At 42.4% G+C, this 22,375-nt stretch overlaps 1 protein-coding gene across 7 annotated transcripts in view; it reads left to right on the forward strand.

Annotated features, from left to right (window-relative positions):
• The window catches only part of obscnb (obscurin, cytoskeletal calmodulin and titin-interacting RhoGEF b), a 54,796-nt gene that overhangs the window by 8,927 nt on the left and 23,494 nt on the right, over positions 1–22,375 (forward strand). For 4 of the 7 annotated variants that reach the window (XM_076144824.1, XM_076144831.1, XM_076144827.1 and 1 more), the window contains exons 14-43: positions 94–375; positions 878–1,171; positions 1,549–1,830; positions 1,946–2,221; positions 2,306–2,578; positions 2,668–2,934; positions 3,013–3,282; positions 3,358–3,624; positions 3,711–3,977; positions 4,119–4,231; positions 4,346–4,499; positions 4,586–4,747; positions 4,840–4,944; positions 6,030–6,296; positions 7,049–7,318; positions 7,430–7,696; positions 7,869–8,135; positions 8,283–8,549; positions 8,684–8,953; positions 9,040–9,309; positions 9,419–9,685; positions 10,724–10,990; positions 11,086–11,352; positions 11,643–11,909; positions 12,182–12,448; positions 12,739–13,005; positions 13,553–13,819; positions 14,154–14,420; positions 14,714–14,980; positions 15,314–15,580. In XM_076144824.1, coding sequence (XP_076000939.1) covers positions 94–375; positions 878–1,171; positions 1,549–1,830; positions 1,946–2,221; positions 2,306–2,578; positions 2,668–2,934; positions 3,013–3,282; positions 3,358–3,624; positions 3,711–3,977; positions 4,119–4,231; positions 4,346–4,499; positions 4,586–4,747; positions 4,840–4,944; positions 6,030–6,296; positions 7,049–7,318; positions 7,430–7,696; positions 7,869–8,135; positions 8,283–8,549; positions 8,684–8,953; positions 9,040–9,309; positions 9,419–9,685; positions 10,724–10,990; positions 11,086–11,352; positions 11,643–11,909; positions 12,182–12,448; positions 12,739–13,005; positions 13,553–13,819; positions 14,154–14,420; positions 14,714–14,980; positions 15,314–15,580 — 7,560 coding nt within the window. The remainder of the gene's footprint in view (positions 1–93; positions 376–877; positions 1,172–1,548; positions 1,831–1,945; positions 2,222–2,305; positions 2,579–2,667; positions 2,935–3,012; positions 3,283–3,357; positions 3,625–3,710; positions 3,978–4,118; positions 4,232–4,345; positions 4,500–4,585; positions 4,748–4,839; positions 4,945–6,029; positions 6,297–7,048; positions 7,319–7,429; positions 7,697–7,868; positions 8,136–8,282; positions 8,550–8,683; positions 8,954–9,039; positions 9,310–9,418; positions 9,686–10,723; positions 10,991–11,085; positions 11,353–11,642; positions 11,910–12,181; positions 12,449–12,738; positions 13,006–13,552; positions 13,820–14,153; positions 14,421–14,713; positions 14,981–15,313; positions 15,581–22,375) is intronic. The other 3 variants (XM_076144829.1, XM_076144825.1, XM_076144826.1) reach the window with 3 other exon arrangements.

Consider the following 22,375-nt stretch of genomic DNA (forward strand, 5'->3'; position numbering starts at 1 on the left):
ATCAATAAGAACATGCATTAAATTGTAAATAGTAGTTGGTAACGGCTGTATCTGATAAAAAAGAGTCACATGTTTTCTTGTTTACCCCCACAGACATCCAGGTCCAGCCTGGGTTCTGCAACAAGGAGTCTGTCCAGAAGGAGGTGAAGGCCATTCTCACCCAGAAGGCTAGTCTGAGCTGTGAGGTTTCCGACTCCAAAACGGAGGTGAAGTGGTACAAGGACGGCAAGCTGCTGGCATCCGGCAAGACGATCCATGCAGAGGCGAAGGGCAAAGGTCGCCAGCTGGTGATAGACAGCGTGGAGAAGAAGGATGCTGGCGAGTACATCTGTGAGGCCGGTACAGAGAAGCTGGTCTTCAAAGTACTCATAGAAGGTATGAAGAAAGCAAAGAAAGTACAACAGATGTGTTTATTGAGTAGAATATTTAATGATGAAACCTGGTGATGTTGTATCCGTTTCTGTTACAAAACTGGAATAGTGGAACTAGGTGTTGTGTTAGCCGGATGTCATGACATATTTGTCTTGCTTTGCTCCAACATCGACGGAACAAATTGCTGAGATTATCTGGCTGTCTCGTGTTTCATGGCTTCATATTGTTAAGTGTCTGTTTGCTCAGGCAGCACTTGTGTCTTGTGGCTCTGTTTGTGAGGTCTCGTGCAGCGTTTTGATCGTTCCTACTGATGTAATCATTTTGATGTTGTCCCTTAAGGCGCCTGGTCTGCTTTGTATGGGCTGTGCTCTTTGATTTGATAGGCTTTGACAGGTGTTATTGGTTCTGTGCTGCTCTTCTGTTGCTTGTTGTCAAGTCTGTACTTTGGTTTTGGGGTGCATTCCTTAACTGTCGTTAACTGTAGCGACACCACATTCCTTCACAGTCGCCGCCGCAGAGGTCCGGGCCAAATCTGCCTTCCTCAACAAAGAGTCTGTCCAGAGGGACGTGAAAGCCACCGTCTCCCAGAAAGCCACTCTGAGCTGTGAGGTAGTTGATAACAAGACAGAGGTGAAGTGGTACAAAGATGGCAAAATGCTCACTCCCAGCAGAGCAGTGCACATGGAGTCAAAGGGCAAAGGTCGGCAGCTGGTGATAGACAGCGTGGAGAGGAGAGATGCAGGAGAGTACACCTGTGAAGTCGGAACTGAGAAACTGGCGTTTAACTTACAGGTGACAGGTATGAGGACATATAAGGGAATGTTGAAACTCAGGCTGTGGTTATTTCAAAGTTTAGGAATGTCTGTGTGCTTTTTTGTCTTGTACATAAGAACAGAAGATGAAGAGGCTAGATGCTGAGTTGTTTGATAGATCAGTTTGTAATTGGTATCGTGCATATTTGTAGATATTGTTGATCTTTGTGTTTTTGGATGTTTCATTTACAAAGCTGCACAGTGCTGTTTGCTTGTTCTGGATATACTGTGCATTTGTCTACCTTATTCGCTCCATGTTGGTATATTTTGGCCTGTGTTGTCAAAATTTTTAGCTTTCTCTGTATGGAAATGTCACGAGTTAAAAAAGACGACAGCACGACACCCTCTGTTATTATCTCTGCAGAAATCCAACCAAAGGCGGCTTTCTCCAACAAGGAGTCGGTCCAAAAGGAGGTGAGAGCTGTCGTCTCTCAAACAGCCACTCTGAGCTGTGAGGTTTCAGATTCCAAGACGGAGGTGAAGTGGTACAAGGACGGCAAGCTGCTGACATCCAGCAAGACGATCCGTACAGAATCGAAGGGCAAAGGTCGCCAGGTTGTGATTGACAGTGTGGAGAGAAAGGATGCTGGGGAGTACATCTGTGAGGCCGGTACAGAGAAGCTGGTTTTTAAGATACAGGTGACAGGTAGGAAGTTTGATGTTGTGCCAGATGTTTTGCATGAAATTGTAAATTAGAAACGTCTGCAGAATATAAATTCAGGCGCTTGTCCTCAGATTTATTTATACCATTTGCTCTGCAGAGCCCCCAGCTGCTTTCTCCAACAAAGAGTCGGTGCAGAGGGAGGTGAAAGCTGCTCTCTCCCAGAAGGCCACTCTGAGCTGTGAGGTTTCAGATTCCAAAACCGAGGTGAAATGGTACAAGGATGGCAAGCTGCTGACCTCCAGCAAAACAATCCATATGGAGTCCAAGGGCAAAACCCGTCTGCTGGTGATAGAAAAGATGGAGAAAAAAGACGCTGGAGAATACACGTGTGAGGCTGGAACAGAGAAGCTGGTATTCAGGCTGCAGGTGACAGGTAAGAGAATAGAAAGATTATGCTTTCGTATCACGGTTAATTTCCTCCCGAAGGCACTGAAAACACATTCTTATTCCTCCATAGAAACGGCTGTCAAATTCCAGAGGAAGTCTGTCAAGGATACGTACGTTGTTCAAGCAGGTGACATCATTGTGTTGAGCAGCGATTTGACCGCAGAGGGCGGTCAAGTCAAGTGGTTTAGAGAAGGTGAAGAGCTCAAGGAGGGAAGCAAGTACGAAATTAAAAAGGTCGGCATTTCTCGCACGTTGATCGTAAAGTCAAGCGAAGGCAAAGATAGCGGAACGTACTCGTGTCACACTGCTGATGACAAACTGGAGTTCAAAGTTCAGGTTAAAGGTTAGTCAGTGTGGTTATTATAATTTGATTTGTATGGCATTTTGAGATTTGATTCAGATTTGATGTACTGTATACTCTTTCATTTTTAGAACCAGCTTTGAAGTTTGTGGTCCCCTTGAAATCCGCTGAAGTAGAGTTGGGTGTCACACTTAGCCTGGTGTGTGAGCTGAACCAGGCCTCGGGGGATGTGGTGTGGCACCATGATGGCCGTGAGGTCAAACCGGGCGGTAGGTGCTGTGTCAGCACAGACGGTGCAAAGAGACTCCTCACTGTGACTGGGATGACAAAGGAAGACGAAGGGAATTACAGCTGTGAATGTAGAAATGATAAGACCTCGGCTAAAGTTTCCTCCAAAGGTATGATTGTGAATCTAGATCAAATAGTTTCAGTATGAAAGCGACTCCGATTATTTGACGTCGCTCTTGTCTTTTCAGTGCCCAGATTAGTGAGGCTGACCGCCAAACTCAACAATGTGGCTGCAATGGAGGGAAAAGATGCTGTTTTCAAGTGCACCGTCACCCCGGCTGACGCCAGCCTGAAATGGTTCCACAACAATACATTGGTCACCGCCGGACCTAAATACAAGCTCGAGCACGGTGGAAACAGCCACTCGCTCACCGTCACCTCCATCACTCAGAAGGATGCTGGTGAGGTGAGCGTCGACGCGGAGGGAAAAGCCTGCAAAGCAACCCTGCAAGTGCAACGTAAGAACATGCAGTTAATGTGGAAGATGATTTTTTTTACTGGCAAGCGTTGATCACTTTGACCTTTTTCACCAGATGAGCCTGTGATGTTTAAGAAGAAGCTAGAGAACGTGACGGTGGTGGAGCAGTCTGAAGTGAAGCTGGAAGTGGAGCTCAGTAAGCCATCGACTGAAGTCAGATGGATGAAGAACAGTGTGGTGCTGCAACCTGCTGGAAATATAGATATCAGGGTGGATGGACACAAGCAGGCTCTAGTCTTCAAGAGTGTGACCTCTGCCGACCGTGGCATCTACTCCTGTGAAACGCTGGAGGACAAAACCCAGGCCAAACTCAGCGTGGAGAGTAAGAATCACACCTGCTTACAGTATTAGACTAAAACACAAGAGCGTTTCATTCTGTTATACACAAACATGTGCTCCTTCCTTCAGTGAGGAAGATACAGGTCGTCAAGGGTCTGAAGGAAACCAAAGCCATTGAGACAGAGACGGTGACTCTTGAGGTAGAGCTCAGCCAGTCGGATATTGAAGGCTCCTGGACCAGGGATGGGGCCAAGATGAAGACGGGGCCAAACTGCCGTATCACAGCCCTGGGAAATAAACATGCCCTTACATTGTCCCACCTCAAGATGGAGGATGCAGGGACTATTGCATTCCAAACCGAGGGTGTCCATACTTCTGCCAAATTGACTGTCACAGGTAAGAGTTAAACATTCTTGTTTACAACTTGCATTAAAATGCGGCCTGTGTGATGATACCAGGAGTAAACATTGCAGTCAGAGTGTAATCTGACAATTTACAGTTTACCTTTCCTTCAAGATGTGGTTTCAATCTTTACAGAGCCCCCTGCTACAATCTCTAACCCATTAGTGGATACCCGTATCCCTGAGAAGGACAAGGTTACTTTTGAATGCGAAGTGTCCAGAACAAATGCAGACGTTAAATGGTTTAAGGTAAGAAACCAAAATGGCGTTGTGAGTGTACAGTCCTGCAGCACAATACGCTAAGACAGAAGCAGTGCAGTTAAGTCTAAAGTGCTTGTGTCATCTCTGATAAATGATTACTAGGGTGATGTGGAACTCAAACCAGGGAAGAATCTTGGCATCCACTCCCTCGGCCGAAAGCGCACTCTCATCATCCACAAATGCACCCCTGAGGATCAAGGGACATACATCTGTCGCACATCTGATGATAACACTTCTGCTAAGCTGACGATTCAAGGTAACATGGAAATATTCCTGTAATCAATCAATGAATTTTGACAGCAAATGCAGCATAATGATAGCTTAATAATATATCCTCCGCAGCTAGAGATATTAAGATCATTAAGAAGCTGGAGAATGTGGAGGCGACGGAGAAAGAGAGTGCAGCGTTTATCTGTGAAATCTCCCATGACGAGGTTGATTGTCAGTGGTACAAAGGAAACGCCAAACTCAAAGTAGGAGACAACATCAAGATGAGACAAGAGGGTGAGGCTACAAGAACATAAGAGGTTCATTCATGCAATCGTCAATTCACGCTGACTGGGGCAATAATTATGTTCTGCTCCTATAAATTCCAGGCAGAACCTATGTGCTGCTGTTTAAGTGTGTGACTCCAGAAGATATGGGTGAGATTAAATTTATAGCTGAGGCCGCCTCTTCAACTGCAAAGCTGAAAGTGAAAGGTAAACAAATTGCTCAACTATATGTATTATATTGAAATTAATATGTTAATTAAAAAAATAAAATGTTGAAATTCACAAATAATCATGTGACAATGCGATGTGGTTGCAAACAGATTATCCGCCATCGTCATGAAAAGGTGTCAGAAAGCTGCAAAGAAATGCTTATGAACATTTAAATCGTCAGTGATATTAGGTTAGGCAAAACAAATATATATTGTACATTAGAATATGTGTATTATATGATATATACAGTATGTATATTGTATTCTGTTTGCATACACCCCAATAATCAAAATCTGGATTGACTCATATTTTCCAGTCAGGTCATGCAGTGCAACTTTCTGACATTTTTGTTGATGAGGGTGAAAATCTAGTTTGCAGCTGGCTCACATTGTTATGCCTCATTGAGACCTGATGGCAAAGAGATCACAACACATTTGGAGCTTGTTTTGGCATTGGCTGATGTTTTGGGGTTTTTTGGCTGTTAGGATCACTCGAGGTTTTACTTCATATCGTGTCCATTTTTTGGTTTTAATTTGCTTAACTAGATGCGGCAAAAGGTGTAAGATATAAGTTATTCTTTTCTTAGGCAGTGTGTAAGCGATGAGAGTTTGGTTACTTTTGTCTTGGTGAAGTTTTGATGGAAAAGTTTAAAGAGGAAGTTGTTGGCATTGAAATGACCTCTGTGAAATGATTCTTAGTGTATGTTTCTTACCTTGACAGCAACACTTTGTAGATTGTAGATAGTCATCTGTTAAACAGATGACTCCCTACATTTAACTCTTTTTGTTACACATTTGGGTTTGGATTCATTGACCATTAGTTTGACATGCGTACATGCTAATTTCTGTTTCAATCACACTCCCTTTTAATGGCTTAAGGCCATGTGTCTTTACAACATGCCTGCAAGCTGCGTAGGCTTTTGCAAAAAGCTTTTCTATAATACAGCGATGAGCATTGTTTGACTTGTAGTGCACGGGCTAAGCAAAGGCTTTGGCAAGGGCTTGGCACCAGCTGTCGTAAATGTTCTTTTGTGGCATACATGATAGTTTACATTGATACCTATGGTGTTGTTGTTGCTGTAGAGCTGCCCGTCAAGTTTGTGAAGAAACTCAGGGATAAGATAGCGATGTTTAAGCATCGGGGACATCTTGAATGCCAAGTGTCACGTGCCAGTGCCAAGGTGAAGTGGTACAAGAACAAAGCGGAGATCAAGGCGAGCAAGAAGTACGAGATCAAAAGTGAAGATGTGTACAGGAAACTCACCATCAATGATGTGGACGAAGGGGATGAAGACACGTACACCTGTGACGCCACAGATGACAAGACGTCATGTAAACTGCTTGTGGAAGGTAAAACGGTGGAACGATGACGGAAGTGTATTTTAAACATAGTTTTAGGGTCATTTCCCAGGCATGCACATGATGGTGTATGTACATGCACAACGTTTTACCAGATAAAAAAGAAAGTGCCATCAGATTGCTAGCCAATGGGGTCTTACATAGCATATATATGTATGTGGTAAAAGGGAAATACATGTGAATACTGTGGTGATTTGTTTCCTGTCCATTTCATACCAAGCAAGGCAACAACTAAATGACAAAGGACAACAACATGGCAACCACTTGAATAATTGGCCAAGTTAAATTTGGATTGATAAAGATACAAAATGGGCCCAAGAAATAAAGTCTCCAGATGATTCACATTGTCCTTTCCCATCATATCTTCATTGCATGTAATTGTATTATAATTGTCTATAATAACATAGTCTTTACTTATTTGAATTCAAATGCATAATTTCTCATGTTTATTACTAATAACACATTGATTGTGAGCCAAAGTGACCAGGAAGGAAAACTGGGAATTTGTTATTGTGTGTTATCACAAAATCATGGAATGCAGCCCTGGCATGTTATTCTAATTTATCATATGATTGCTGCTAAAGGTGCCATACTGATGGGTCTGTATACTTCACATTGATGTTTCCCAAACCATTAGATTTCTTTTCCTCTTATAACTTTTTATGAAATATTATAGATAAATTCTATTCACACCACTTACTGCACCTTCAGACAATCCCACTCTCTTTTCATGACCCTTCCAGAACAGTCCATAAGCATTGTACGGGAGCTGAGTTCAGTAGAAGTGACTGAACCGTTTGCTGCTGTATTCGAAATTGAAATCAGTATGGAACTGGTAAAACCTCCAATATGGACTCTGAATGGAGTTGCTGTGCAGGACAGCGCTGACGTTGAGATGGAGAAAGAGGGCACTTTGCACCGTCTCACCATCAAAAAAACCAAAGCGTCCATGACGGGACCTGTACAGTTTACGGCCGGGAAGAGCAAATCTGTGGCACAACTCACAGTCAAAGGTAAAAATGTGTCTTTTTACAAATCACATTATTTATATGCTGGAAAAAAATGTAGGAGAATATATCCAGGGTACTTAAGCGGTAACTTATCATGTTGTTCTTCACTGTCAGAGCGCCCTCTTGAGGTGGCAGAGCCCATAAAGGATGTGAAAGCAAAGGAGAAAGGCGAAGCCACACTCGCATGCAAATTCTCTGCCACACCTAAAGAAGTGAACTGGTACAAAGGTCAGGCACCGCTGACAGCTTCAGACAAGTACAGCATGAAGCAAGATGGTGCAAGGGCTCAGCTGACCATTCAAAGGCTGACAGGAGAAGATAGTGGAGAGTATCGTTGTCAGTCTGGACCTGCAGAGACCAAAGGCAACCTTAATGTTGAAGGTACTGTATACAGCTTTTTGCATTAGGTCAGATTTGGTTTGATCTAGAAGTATTTTTTTGAAAATAAAATTGAAATGTACCTTTACCCTGAAACCACGAGGCCTTGATTGCATTTTGACTTGTGTTTGCTGACTTAATCTATTCTTAACCCCCTCTTGTCTCTTCTATTCAGCGCGTGAAATTAAGATCACCAAGCACTTGGAAAATACTGAGGTAGATGAAGACAACGACGCAGCATTCACATGTGAGATTAACTATGCGGATGAAGAGGCACAGTGGCTGCTGAATGACAAGGTGCTCTTTACCAATGAGGTCAACACCATCACCCATGAAGGAAAAGCTCATAAGCTAACACTTAAGAACTTGGCACCTCAGGATGGAGGCACCATCACCTTCCAAGTCCGCAAAGTGAAAGAATCTGTCACACTTAAGGTGAAAGGTAAGAAGTGTCACACACTGCGTTTACATGCACATAAGAAACACATTGTTGAATTGAATACCCAGTTTGCTACATGACCTATTAGATCAGACATTCAAACAATAATGTTTCCTTCAATCATTCCTTTCTTTCCAAACTGCCTTCCAGAGAAACGCGCAGTGTTCCTCAAGTCTCTCGATGACGTTATCGGAGAGGAAAAAGGCATGATAACGCTGGCATGTGAGGCCTCCAAGCCCAGGGTTTCCCCCACGTGGAGAAAAGAGGGTCAAGTCTTGAAGGCTGGACCAAAATATGAGCTCCTTCACACAGGGAAATCCTTGGGACTCATCATCAAGGATGTCACCAAAGAAGATGTAGGAGAGTACAGCTGTGATCTTGGAACTGAGGTTTCTAAGTCCAAGGTTACAGTAAGAGGTTGGTATTGTTGATTTCAGGCAACCTTTGTTCAATGTGTACCCAATGCTCTCTATGGACTGTATTTTTGTATTCTTGTGTGCCATTTTCCTTAACAACTTTTCTACACGCTCTGCTCTCTGCCCTCAAATTAGAAATCGGCCTTGGAATCACCAAGTGGTTGAAGTCGTCTGAGGTGAATGAGGGGGAGTCTTGTAGTTTTGAGTGCATCTTGTCTCGTGAGAGCAAAGATGAGTGCTTCTGGATTCTTAACGGCCAAACCATTACAAACGGAGGTCGCTTCAAAGTCTCTAATAAAGGACGTAAGTACATGCTGACCATTAACAATGTTACCCCTGCTGATGCTGGAGAGGTGGTCTTCAACATTAAAGAGCTGAGCTCCAAGACGACATTAACAGTTGAAGGTACGCTGTGTGGGAGTTATACCAGTGATTTAAAATGTGTCAAAATTATGAATGTGATGAGTAACAGAGATTTTATCACCTTGCAGGCAGAGCTTCGTCTGTGTCAAAGGGTCTGCAGGATGTTAGTGCTGTACAAGGGGAAGACGCTGTATTCATCTGTGAGGTCACTCAGGCTAGCTACACCGTGAAGTGGGCCAAGGAAGGCAAACTCATCAAGAAAAGCCAGAAGTATGAGCTCAGCCAAGAGGATAAGGTCATGAAGCTCATCATCCGTAATGTCTCTGCTCAGGACTCTGGAGAGTACAGTTGTGAAGTTGTTGGAGGCGCAACCACTAAAGCCAAGCTGGACATCAAAGGTAAGAATAAAGTTATTTAGTTATCTTATCTTTAATCTAGACTTGTCTGACTTTAAACTTTAATTCCAAGTTAAAGATGAATAATTTCCGGTCTCTTCGGTTTTTACAGAGCCAGTCCACAAATTCACCAAAACTCTACAAGACAGCCAACCAGAGGAGAAGGGCTCGGTGACCTTGCAGTGTGAAACCGCTCAAACCCCATCCAAGGTGACGTGGCTCAAAGGTAAGACGGAGATCGCGGCTGGAGGACGGTATGAGATGTACCAGAAGGAAACGGCATTCACGCTCACCATTAAAAACCTGGAGGAGAAAGACAGTGACGCCTACACCTGTGACGTGGGCACAGCAAAGAGTACAGCAAAGGTGACGGTCAAAGGTAAGAACCTGAATGTCTCACCAGCTCTCAGGAATCAATCACCTTAACTGTTTTGTTCTAATGTGGCTTCAAAAGGCTCAATCTGTGAGAACATTCTTGTATGGACACATTAACTCTGAGTGTTACATACATACGTATCTAAAGTAAATAAGTCCTCTTTATAATGCAATGTCTTTTTTTTGGTATAAAGTTTTGTCCCCTGTTTGTGTTTGGTCATAAGTGGTGAATACTGTGTTGACTTATAGCCCATCATTTTGCCAACAAGTCAATGTGTGGTCTATTTGCTCCAACTAGACCAATCGGTTTTCGTCGAAAAACCCCAGGATGTTAATTGTTTTGAATGGGAATCTGCTTTCCCATTCTGGAAAGCTACTTTTTTTTTGCCGCGTCTCGTACAGTGGTGTTTAGATAGAACCCCTCTGCAGCAGAGCCCCCTCAGTCATATGCAGGTGCTAGATTCAATTGTGTGTCGGAAGTTGCTTTGGATAAAAGCGTCTGCTAAATGACTGTAATGTAATGTAATGTAATGTAGAGGGGGGGTGTCCACTCTCTCACTGTCAGAGATCTGACTCCTAGAGACTCGGGCACCGTCTCTGCGGTTGCTGGGGATCATACAGTATGTGCCACACTCGTGTTGAAGGTAACAGATACGGCCCCCAGTCGCCTACAGTGGCATTGTTTCTAGATAGTCTGTAGTGTCTAGTTTTGATTCGTTCATGGACGATTCATTCTATTTGAATTAAATGTGTGCATCCTTCATTTCAGGGAGGATTTCAATGTGGTAGCTTTCTACTGAGAGGCGTCTTGTCTCAAATTTGCAAAAAATCCACTGTCACACTGTCCCTAAACCTTGTTTTTGACCATCTTGTTTGACTAAACCATCTGTGGGAATATTTGTTTCCAGAATTTAATGTTGAAAGAATGGAGTATGTGAAATCACCCATTACGCCTCTAATCATTGCATTCCTCCATCACAGCCCATATAAATGACCATCTTTAATGTAATGTATATACAAGTCATTATTTATCTACTTTTAGCCCTACCGGCCAAATTTAAAGAGAAGCTCAAGAACCAGGATAGAAAGGAAGGAGACACTGTTACACTTTGCTGTGAGTTATCAAAGCCTGCGGCTGACGTGCAGTGGAGGAAAGGCTCTGAAATCCTCAAAGCTGGAGAGAAGTATGACATGAAGCAGGCACAGACATCTTTTGAACTTCAAATTAAGAAATTGAAGATCGAAGACAGTGGCGAGTATTCCTGCGTGTGTGGAGACGAGAAGACATCTGCAACTGTGAAAGTCAATGGTATGCATTGTTGTTTTTACTTTTATTGTGGTGTTTCCTGAAACCAAATTTAATTCTACCTCACGCTGGGAAGTAATGACAAATTGGTTGCACAGCTTTACCAGTGACCTTCAAACAGAAGTTGCAGAGCCAGGAGGCTGAGGAGGGAACCAACATGACTCTGCAGTGTGAGCTCTCTAAACCTGGAGTCCCTGTGGAGTGGAAGAAAGACTCACAGGTGCTGAAGTCTGGGGAAAAGTACCAGATGAAGCAGGAAGCCGCTGTGAACAAACTCCTGATCAGCAAAGTGGTGCCAGAAGACAGTGGAGAGTACAGCTGTGTGTGTGCAGACCAGAAGACCACAGCCAGCATCAACATTAAGGGTATGAAGAGGATTTTCAGAGTTGTTCTGTGGAACGGCTTTTCAAATGTTGTACACTGCTGGATTATAATATGTTCATATTCAACATATTGACAAGTTTGTTTTGCACGTCAATTACTTCTGGAATATCTGCTTTGTCTGCCTGGCTTTGGTATTTTTCAGTTTCTGGTATGTTTGCTGTTCTCTTTGTTGTACCAACTACTGTATTTAGTATCAGATTGTTAGTGGAGTGGAATTGCATTATTTGTCATGTTTCTTCCACTGCTTGATAACCAACTAATGACCCCTCAGCCCAACCAGTGACCTTCAAGCAAAAGTTGCAAAGCCAGGAGGCCGAAGAGGGAGCCAGCGTGACTCTGCACTGTGAGCTCTCTAAACCTGGAGTCCCTGTTGAGTGGAAGAAAGGCACACAGATGCTGAAGTCTGGAGAAAAGTATCAAATGAAGCAGAAAGCCTCTGTGAACGAACTCCTGATCAGCAAAGTGGTGCCAGAAGACAGTGGAGAGTACAGCTGTGTGTGTGAAGACCAGAAGACCACAGCCAGTATCAACATTAAGGGTGAACAGGCTCTCCCATGCATGCATTTGTTGTCTTTAATTTATTTGTTTTGGAGCTATTATGTATGTACAGCATTTATACCTATGACGTCTGTAGTACAGCACGTCTGTATTTCTTCACCAGTTACATTTCAATGTGTCAAAATGTACTGGGTTTGCATGATAGAGTACAATTGTGTTGCTATTTTTGTTTTCTTTCCTTACGCTTCCATTTCTGTGACTAATTTGCTGTTTGGTGGCCATCAATTTTACCCAAACCAACTGATCCCTCAGCCCAACCAGTGACCTTCAAGCAGAAGTTGCAAAGCCAGGAGGCCGAAGAGGGAGCCAACATGACTCTGCACTGTGAGCTCTCTAAACCTGGAGTCCCTGTGGAGTGGAAGAAAGACTCACAGGTGCTGAAGTCTGGGGAAAAGTACCAGATGAAGCAGGAAGCCGCTGTGAACAAACTCCTGATCAGCAAAGTGGTGCCAGAAGACAGTGGAGAGTACAGCTGTGTGTGTGCAGACCAGAAGACCACAGCCAGCATCAACATTAAGGGTATGAAGAGGATTTTCAGAGTTGTTCTGTGGAACGGCTTTTCAAATGTTGTACACTGCTGGATTATAATATGTTCATATTCGTCATATTGACAAGTTTGTTTTGCACGTCAATTACTTCTGGAGTATCTGCTTTGTCTGTCTGGCTTTGGTATTTGTCAGTTTCTGGTTTGTTTGGTGTTCTCTTGGTTGTACCAACTACTGTATTTAGTATCAGATTGTTAGTGGAGTGGAATTGCATTATTTGTCATGTTTCTTCCACTGCTTGATAACCAACTAATGACCCTTCAGCCCAACCAGTGACCTTCAAGCAGAAGTTGCAAAGACAGGAGGCCGAAGAGGGAGCCAGCGTGACTCTGCACTGTGAGCTCTCTAAACCTGGAGTCCCTGTTGAGTGGAAGAAAGGCACACAGATGCTGAAGTCTGGGGACAAGTACCAGATGAAGCAGGAAGCCTCTGTGAACGAACTCCTGATCAGCAAAGTGGTGCCAGAAGACAGTGGAGAGTACAGCTGTGTGTGTGCAGACCAGAAGACCACAGCCAGCATCAACATTAAGGGTATGAAGAGGATTTTCAGAGTTATTCCTGCAATATTTGTCAGTGTTTGGTTTGGTTTATACAAACTGGTGCGATTGTGTGACATAATCCTGAATTGTTAGTAGATTTGAACTGTGTGTGCTTCTGTTTCATTTGCCATTGTTGTGTAATTGTGCCACTCGCCTTCCCAATTAAGTTCCCCAGCTCAATTCTGTTATTATTACAATTACTATAAGTGTAGATTGCAATGCTAACACACATTTGAGTGGAAGGCTACATTCGACTGAGGAAGAATGACAACCCACAGTTTACTCTGATTGGCAAGATCTAATTATTATGATTTTTGTACAACATACAATATTCATACTGCAGTGCTGTGGAACAGAAAACGCCTTTGACAATTTCCCAAAATAACCAGTAGGATATTAAATGAATACAGAGCTGGGGAACATGTTTTGGCTCCACCTTGACAACATAACTGGAACATCCGTATGGCGGCTTCATAGAATCAGGTTGTGGGGTCGTAAAAGGTTTTTCACTGTCGGCTAATCAACTAATGATCCCTCAGCCCAACCAGTGACCTTCAAGCTCAAGCTGCAGAGCCAGGAGGCCGAGGAGGGAACCAGCGTGACTCTCCACTGTGAACTTTCAAAACCTGGAGTATCTGTGGAGTGGAAGAAAGGCGCACAGGTGCTGAAGTCTGGAGAAAAGTATCAAATAAAGCAGGAAGCCTCTGTGAACAAACTCCTGATCAGCAAGGTGGTGCCAGAAGACAGTGGAGAGTACAGCTGTGTGTGTGCAGACCAGAAGACCACAGCCAGCATCAACATTAAGGGTATGAAGAGGATTTTCAGAGTTGTTCTGTGGAAGTGCTTTTCAGATTTCGCGTATTTCCATATTTAGATATGTACCTTGTTTTAGACATGTTGTGTTTGGAGTGGAAACATCTGCATTGCAATCACATCTGGAATATGTTGTTGGCCTTCCTTTTTTTCTCTGTGTTTCTGATTTGCTTTGTGATCTGTGTTTATCTTTTGTATTGCCTCCGATGGAAGTGTAGCAAAGTACTGGATTTGCCAGTGTAGTTCACAGGGATTTAGTTTAATTCTCATTTTATCATGTTTTTAATGGTATGGCACCAATTTTCTAACCAACCATTGACTCCTCAGCCCAACCAGTGACCTTCAAGCAGAAGTTGCAAAGCAAGGAGGCCGAAGAGGGAGCCAACATGACTCTGCACTGTGAGCTCTCTAAACCTGGAGTCCCTGTGGAGTGGAAGAAAGACTCACAGGTGCTGAAGTCTGGGGAAAAGTACCAGATGAAGCAGGAAGCCGCTGTGAACAAACTCCTGATCAGCAAAGTGGTGCCAGAAGACAGTGGAGAGTACAGCTGTGTGTGTGCAGACCAGAAGACCACAGCCAGCATCAACATTAAGGGTATGAAGAGGATTTTCAGAGATGTTCTGTGGAACGGCTTTTCAAATGTTGTACACTGCTGGATTATAATATGTTCATATTTGTCATATTGACAAGTTTGTTTTGCACGTCAATTACTTCTGGAATATCTGCTTTGTCTGCCTGGCTTTGGTATTTGTCAGTTTCTGGTTTGTTCGCTGTTCTCTTGGTTGCACCAACTACTGTATTTAGTATCAGATTGTTAGTGGAGTGGAATTGCATTATTTCATGTCATGTTTCTTCCACTGCTTGATAACCAACTAATGACCCTTCAGCCCAACCAGTGACCTTCAAGCAGAAGTTGCAAAGACAGGAGGCCGAAGAAGGAGCCAGCGTGACTCTGCACTGTGAGCTCTCTAAACCTGGAGTCCCTGTGGAGTGGAAGAAAGGCACACAGGTGCTGAAGTCTGGAGACAAGTACCAGATGAAGCAGAAAGCCTCTGTGAACGAACTCCTGATCAGCAAAGTGGTGCCAGAAGACAGTGGAGAGTACAGCTGTGTGTGTGCAGACCAGAAGACCACAGCCAGCATCAACATTAAGGGTATGAAGAGGATTTTCAGAGTTGATCCATGGAAGTGCTTTTCAGATTTCACGTATTTCCATGTTTTAATATGTATGTTGTTTTAGACATGTTGTGTTTGGAGTGGAAACATCTGCATTGCAATCACATCTGGAATATGTTGTTGGCCTTCCTTTTTTTCTCTGTGTTTCTGATTTGCTTTGTGATCTGTGTTTACCTTTTGTATTGCCTCTGATGGAAGTGTACCGAAGTACTGGATTTGCCAGTTTAGTTGACAGAGATTTTGTTTAATGCTCATTTTGTCATGTGTTTAATGGTATGACACCATTTTCTAACCAACCATTGACTCCTCAGCCCAACCAGTGACCTTCAAGCAGAAGTTGCAAAGCCAGGAGGCAGACGAAGGAGCTAGTGTGATCCTACAGTGTGAGCTCTCTAAACCTGGAGTCCCTGTGCAGTGGAAGAAAGACTCACAGGTGCTGAAGTCTGGGGACAAGTACCAGATGAAGCAGGAAGCCTCTGTGAACGAACTCCTGATCAGCAAAGTGGTGCCAGAAGACAGTGGAGAGTACAGCTGTGTGTGTGCAGACCAGCAGACCACGGCCAGCATCAACATTAAGGGTAAGCTTCTGTATTTTCTTTTTATTAAGTGTTAAAGTTGGTGGTCTAACAAATAAATGACTAATTAATCTTCACAGTTTTACTATAAAGTGTTGTTCTATAAAGGGAGGAATGTGTATTATACATTATTTCGCAGTTTTCAGTTCATTATGTTGCCTTCACTGAATCACTAATATTGTTGTTTCTGTTTGCTATTGCAGAAAATGTCATCTTTTTGTAACTTTTCCCTCCTTTTCGCTGATTACTTGGTCCGTAGTATGTAGTGTCATGCAGTAGTGTTTGTGTTTTCTTATTATCAGCACGTTTTTTGCAGTGACTCATGAATTGGACTTCCAAGAAGGATCTTTTATCCCTTTTTGTCTTCTTCATGGGTTTGTCAGTATAGCAGAGTTGTTGTTGCTCCTTCTTTGTGACTTATAATGTCAGTGTGTTTTAGTCGCTAGCTGCATTTTATGATGCTGCAGATTCATAAAATTGCTCTGATTTGCAACTTTGAGCCACAACATTTTTCATTTTTGTGGGAATATGGACATGTGGATATGTGAAAAAAAAATGCAGAATTCAACATGTGTCATTGCAGCTGTGAAGCCTTCAGCTCCTTCTCCAGCTGTAAAAGTTGAATCGTACAGGCAGGAGATGAAAGAAACTATTGAAGGTATGGAGGGAAGGTGGTGTTTTGTCAGCTTGTCTTGTAACTTAATGTGCTCTGTGCATTTTGCTGAATATGGCCTTTGTGCTCTCTGTGTAGTGACGTTGTCCTGCTACGGTTTCTTTCTTCTTTACCAGAATATCTGTTGTTACTGCTCTCTGTGATATTGTTAATGCCAGTGTAAAGGTGTATCTTTTTGTCTGTGGCAACATTTGTAACCCAGATTGACTTTTTGGAAATATAGATTTGGAATGCTTTGGTCTGCTACATACTCGTTGGCACATTTGTTATTGTTTGAGAATGATACCTGCTCCATCAAAGTTCAAAGGAGCATTGTTTTGTTGATAATGCACAAAAAATTGATGATGCTGGTTACTGCTATTAGGCTTTATGCAACATATTTCCGTATCATATTTGTATTTCAGCCAAGAAGCCTGAAGCTCCTTCCACAGTTGTTAAAGAAAAGTACGAGATGCTGGTGATAAAAGAGACAGTAGAAGGTAATTTGAGAAGATTATCAGCTTTGCACACAGAGCATTGCTTTGCAAAATGGAAACCAAATTGTGGCTTCTTAAGCTCATGCACCATTCAAGATTTTTGGTATTTGTTTGAAATGAGACCAGTTAAGTGTCAGTTGAGTGTGTGTTCTGGGTGATTTGTGGTTGTGTGTGTGCTTTACCTTGGCTCCTTGGTTGGCACTCCTTTTGAGCTTGTAGCACTCTTAGGTTTAAGAAGTTACCGTTGTCTATTACAGTAGTTGATAAGACTTCTGCTGGAGTAGCTGCAAGACAAGACACAACGAAGCTGGAGATCAAAGAGGCACCAGAAGGTAGGCTAGGATGTTCGCTGCTCTGGAGAAAAAGGGGTGTTTTGTGCACTTGACTTCCAGCTTTATGTGATCCATCGTTGCTACTTGTAATGGCCTTTCCGTCACGGTGTGCAGTTTACCCTTAATTGTCTTGTGTCTTGCAGCTTGTAGCGTATATCTTCTTGCCGCAATCTGATTTAGCATTTGTAACCTACATTGACTTTTTTGAAATATAGATTTGAAATGTGTTTGTTTAGCCATTTGCACTGTTGGCACTTTCAATGTTGTTATTGTTTGAGAATGATACCTGCTGCATCAAAGTTCAAAGGAGCATTGTTTTGTCGATAATGCATGAAAAATTGATGATGCTGGTTACTGCCATTAGGCTTTATGCAATTTCTGCATCATATTTGTATTTCAGCCAAGAAGCCTGAAGCTCCTTCCGCAGTTGTTAAAGAAAAGTATGAGATGCTGGTGATAAATGAGACAGTCGAAGGTAATGTGAGAAGAACAGCTTTGCAAATGAATTAGCTTCTGCAGCGCATTGCTTTTCAAAATGGAAACCGAATTGTGGCTTCTTAAGCTCATGTGCTGTGCCAGATTTTTGGTATTTGCTAATCACTGTTAGAACTGTCAGAAACCAGCAATCAAGGCTCCAATCCTATGTTCAATTAAAAAGCAGTGACAATGCGATCTACTGGACAGACCCCGAAACAGCAGGTGCCAGAGCAAGACACCCAGAAACTAGAGCTCCAAGTGAGAGGTCAAGGTAATAAGAGACTTGGCAAGCTGTGGTTTGTTATCATCTTTAGTGGATATTATAAAGGTGATGAGTTATAAATGTTTCTAAAACCTCAACTCTTCCTTCAGCTGCAGATCTTGAAGTTAAGAGACAAGAGGTCAAAGAAACAGTGGAAGGTATGGAGGGGAGGTAGCGCTTTGCTCACTTAACTTGCAGTTTTATGTGCTCATTACTTCTTATGATTATGGCTTTTGTGTTGCCATGTCCGGTGTATCCTTAAATCAGCCCGCAGATGCAGTTTGCAAAATATACTATCCTGCATAATTGTCTTTCTGGCTTGCCAGGTTTGGTTTTTACTGTTGCAGCTTTCTCTGCCTCTGCTGTGTAAAATGAAGCTTCTGACGGATAATGAAGTTGTCAAATAGAGTGTTTGTAGCGCTGACTTGACTTGCTTATTTTAAAAACCTAGTATTTGTATGAGTAGTTGCTGCGAGCATGTTGATGGTGTCGAATTATAGCTGTTGTCCAAATCAAGTTAAACAAGTGTGCTGGTAAACTTGAGACATGACTGAAAATATGATTGTGCTAGTACTCAGTTAGTCTGGTCATGTCATATGTGTATTTCAGCCAGGACTTCTGAAGCTTCATCCATAGTTGGTAAAGACAAGCAAAGGAGTGAAAAATGAATGTGCTTCTGTTGTGCATTGCTTTGTGAAAAGAAAAGCAAACTGTGAAAAACAAATCAATCTCTTCCGTGCTTCTGTCAGGCTTTGACCAAAAGTTTCTCGATCATTGGCTTTTGTTGTGTGTTGTTGCTCCAGGAGTTTCAAGGCTAATTTATTCTTGTCCTAATGCTCAGTATTGGCTTAACCTTTATCGACTCCTACATGTGGCTCTTTAACTTGTTGGCTTCAGGATTTGTTGGTTATTAGACTTCTTAGTACTGTCCTTAATCATTCCAACGAAATAGGCTCCATTGTTATGTTCAATTTCATAGTGTTGACACTACCAACCACTGGACAGCAGCCATGGGAACAAGAAACCCAGAAACGCGAACTGCAAGTGGGAGGACAAGGTAATGAATGGCCCAATAAATTGTGGTTTACTCTTATCGACTTGATATTGGTTGTAATTGAGCCTCTCAATCTAATCATCCATCTTTTAAAACTCGATACAAAAAGGCTAGATCTGTTTTTTTTAATCATAGTTATCATTGTATTAAATTGTATGGTCCTGAGACTTGAAGTTTTGATTTGGGATCTGCTTGTCAGGCTTCTTTCCAACTTGGCAATGTGCTTGGTTTGCATGAGGAAGTGGGTGATAAGACTACACGCTATAAGACTTTGAATTGAAAATGTTTCATCACAGCCACAAAGCCCTCAGCCCCTCTGCCAGCTGCACAAGTGGAATATATGCGACAGGAAATGACAGAAACAACAGAAGGTATTTGGTGAAGATGGTGTTTCGCTGGCTTTGCTTCTTGATCTATGTGGTCTGACTATCTGACTGCTCAAGGCCTCTGTGTCGCCGTGTCGGCATGTCCAGTCTGCTATTAAACTGGCCTGTAATGCAACATTTGCCCATATCGTGTTTGTATTTCAGCCAAGAAGACTGAAGCTCCATCCGTAGCTGCTATATACAAGTATGAGAGACAGGAGACAAAAGAGACAATAGGAGGTAATGCCACAAGATCCAGCATGTTTATGGGCACAATTTAAGGCAGCACTGTGTATTTCTGCTGTATGTTGGATTTTGGTGATTATCTGTGCGAGAGAAGGTTTTTGAATTGTTTTGCCTGTAGCTCTGTTGTGTTTTAAATGAGACCAGTAAAATGAAAAAAAAAATGCAGAATTCAACATGTGTCATTGCAGCTGTGAAGCCTTCAGCTCCTTCTCCTACTGCAAAAGTTGAATCTTACAGGCAGGAGATGAAAGAAACTATTGAAGGTATGGAGGGAAGGTGGTGTTTTGTCAGCTTGACTTGTAACTTAATGTGCTCTGTGCATTTTGCTGAATATGGCCTTTGTGCTCTCTGTGTAGTGACGTTGTCCTGCTACTGTTTCTTTCTTCTTTACCAGGATTTCTGTTGTTACTGCTCTCTGTGATATTGTTATTGCCAGTGTATAGCTGTATCTTTTTGTGTGTGGCAACATTTGTTATCCAGATTGACTTTTTGGAAATATAGATTTGGAATGTTTTTGTTTTTGCCACTTACTTGTTGGCACATTTGATGTTGTTACCGTTTTAGAGTGATACCTGCTGCATCAAAGTTCAAGGAGCATTGTTTTGTCGACAGTGCATGAAAAATTGATGATGCTGGTTACTGCCATTAGGCTTTATGCAACATATTTCCATATCATATTTGTATTTCAGCCAAGAAGTCTGAAGCTCCTTCCGCAGTTGTTAAAGAAAAGTATGAGATGCTGGTGATAAAAGAGATAGTCGAAGGTAATGTGAGAAGATTATCAACTTTGCACACCTATGCACCTTATGCACACTTATGGCATAAGTGTTGGCACTCCTTGTGAGCTTGTAGCACTCTTAGGTTTATGAAGTTACCGTTGTCTTCTACAGTAGTTGATAAGACGTCTGCTGGAGTAGCTGCCAGACAAGACACAACAAAGCTGGAGATCAAAGAGGCACCAGAAGGTAGGCCAGGATGTTCGCTGTTCACTGCTCTGGAGGAAAAGTGGTGCTTTGTTCACTTGCAACCAGCTTTATGTCATCCATCGTTGCTACTTGCAATGGCCTTTTCGTCAGCGTGTGTAGTTTACCGTATATTGCCTTGTGTCTTGCAGCATGTAGCGTACTTCAAATATCTTCTTGCCACAATCTGATTCTCATTTAGGAGATTTGTTTTATGTTGCAGCTTTCTGTGCCTCTCCTGACTCAAATGATGCTTTTTCAAGGGGATTTTTTCCATTGGTGTTGCAGTATTGCAGTATATTTAAAAATGGATCAGAAAGATATGTATGCCTACTGCACAGTCTGCATGTTGATGTTGTTGTTTGCTACTTTTTTCATTGTGCAGTCGTACGAACTTCAGCGCTTTGAGGAGATTGACGATCATTGTTCTCTGAAATACATCTGGCTTTGTCATTTGTTTGTACATTATTTCAGCCAAGAAGCCTGAAGTTCCATTCATAGTTGCTAAAGAAAAGCACAAGACGTTGGAGATAACTGAGACAGTACAAGGTAATGTTGAAAGAGTCGCAGCTTTGATCGTTGTTTCGTCCATTAGTCAATTATGGAGATTCTGGATTGCATCAATTTGAGTATGAATAGAAAAGAATAGTCAGAAAAACTTTATTGCAAGCTATTCGGTGCTTCAAAATGTCACGCCATGACATGTTTTGGCAAATGAGTGACAAATTCGCTCATGTTGGATTTTGTTACTTCAGAAATCAGAAAAGACTAAATTATATTGTTCCTCCACTTTGGTGTTAAAATCAAAATGCACCGCTGTGGAAATGTGGCTTTTGTGTTCCACTAGGAAACTAATTGTTTGTGGCAGAAGTTTTAAAATGGTGGCCTCAATGTTTTATTTCAAATCTGTAGTCGTCACACTGCCATCTACTGGATAAAGTCCTAAACAGCAGCCACGGGAGCAAGGGAGAGAGACTCAGAAAGCAGAGCTCAGAGTGGGAGGTGAAGGTCATGGCAGACACCAGCAGCTGTGTGTGCTTAGCTTTCGTCAGACACTGTAGCATCTGGCCACACCATAAAGACCAAGATCATTGTTACTTTTTATTTTATATTTTATTTCAGCCTGTCTAGGCTTCTTGTAGCTCTGTTGTGCTTTACCTTGACTCCTTCGTCGGCAGTTGTCTCCTTTTCAGCTTGTAGCATTTGTGGGTTTATGAAGTTACCGTTGTCTTCTACAGTAGTTGATAAGACTTCTGCTGTAGTAGCTGCAAGACGAGACACAACAAGGCTGACGATCATAGAGGCACCAGAAGGTAGGCCAGAATGTTTGCTGTTCACTGCTGTGGAGGGAAAGTGGTGTTTTGTTCGCTTGACGTCCAGCTTTATGTGATCCGTCGTTCCTACTTGTAATGGCCTTTTCCGTCACTTTGTCACCTTGTCTGACCTCCTGCTCCTTCCTTCACTGATGTTCCTTATTGTTGGCTGGAGCTTGTTTGTACTGTTGATATGTTTCATTGTACTCTAAATATACACATTACGTTTTACGCACACGTGTTTGTAGAATTTCACTAGAATACATGTAATACAATGGTGATTTATGGTGTTGGTATGATTTTGTCAGGTGCTGCTGCCTATAGAACCGAGTTGTCAACTATAGTTTTGTAGTTTTGTCATTGAAGACATTGCTGAGGTACAAGTCACACCCCGACGCTTGAGGCTGGAGAACCTGTGCTTGTGTGTTTGAGTTGTTGGAAGACTTTTAAACACAATTGTAGTGTAGGTAAGGGTTTTGTAGCCTAGACTTAAAATGATATGGCCATATTCACACATATTCACTTATATCCACAAGCACAGGTATTAGCTGTTCATGTTATTTGTTGTCTTTGACTTTGTGGCTGTCTGTGATACAGCTTTTGTTTTTTCTCTGTTGCTCTTAGCCGTTTGTCAGTGC

The sequence above is a fragment of the Genypterus blacodes genome, unplaced genomic scaffold (assembly GCF_046128005.1).
Source record: "Genypterus blacodes isolate CSIRO-AG114 ecotype Tasmania unplaced genomic scaffold, CSIRO-AGI_Gbla_v1 ptg000029l_1, whole genome shotgun sequence".
Lineage (NCBI taxonomy): Eukaryota > Metazoa > Chordata > Actinopteri > Ophidiiformes > Ophidiidae > Genypterus > Genypterus blacodes.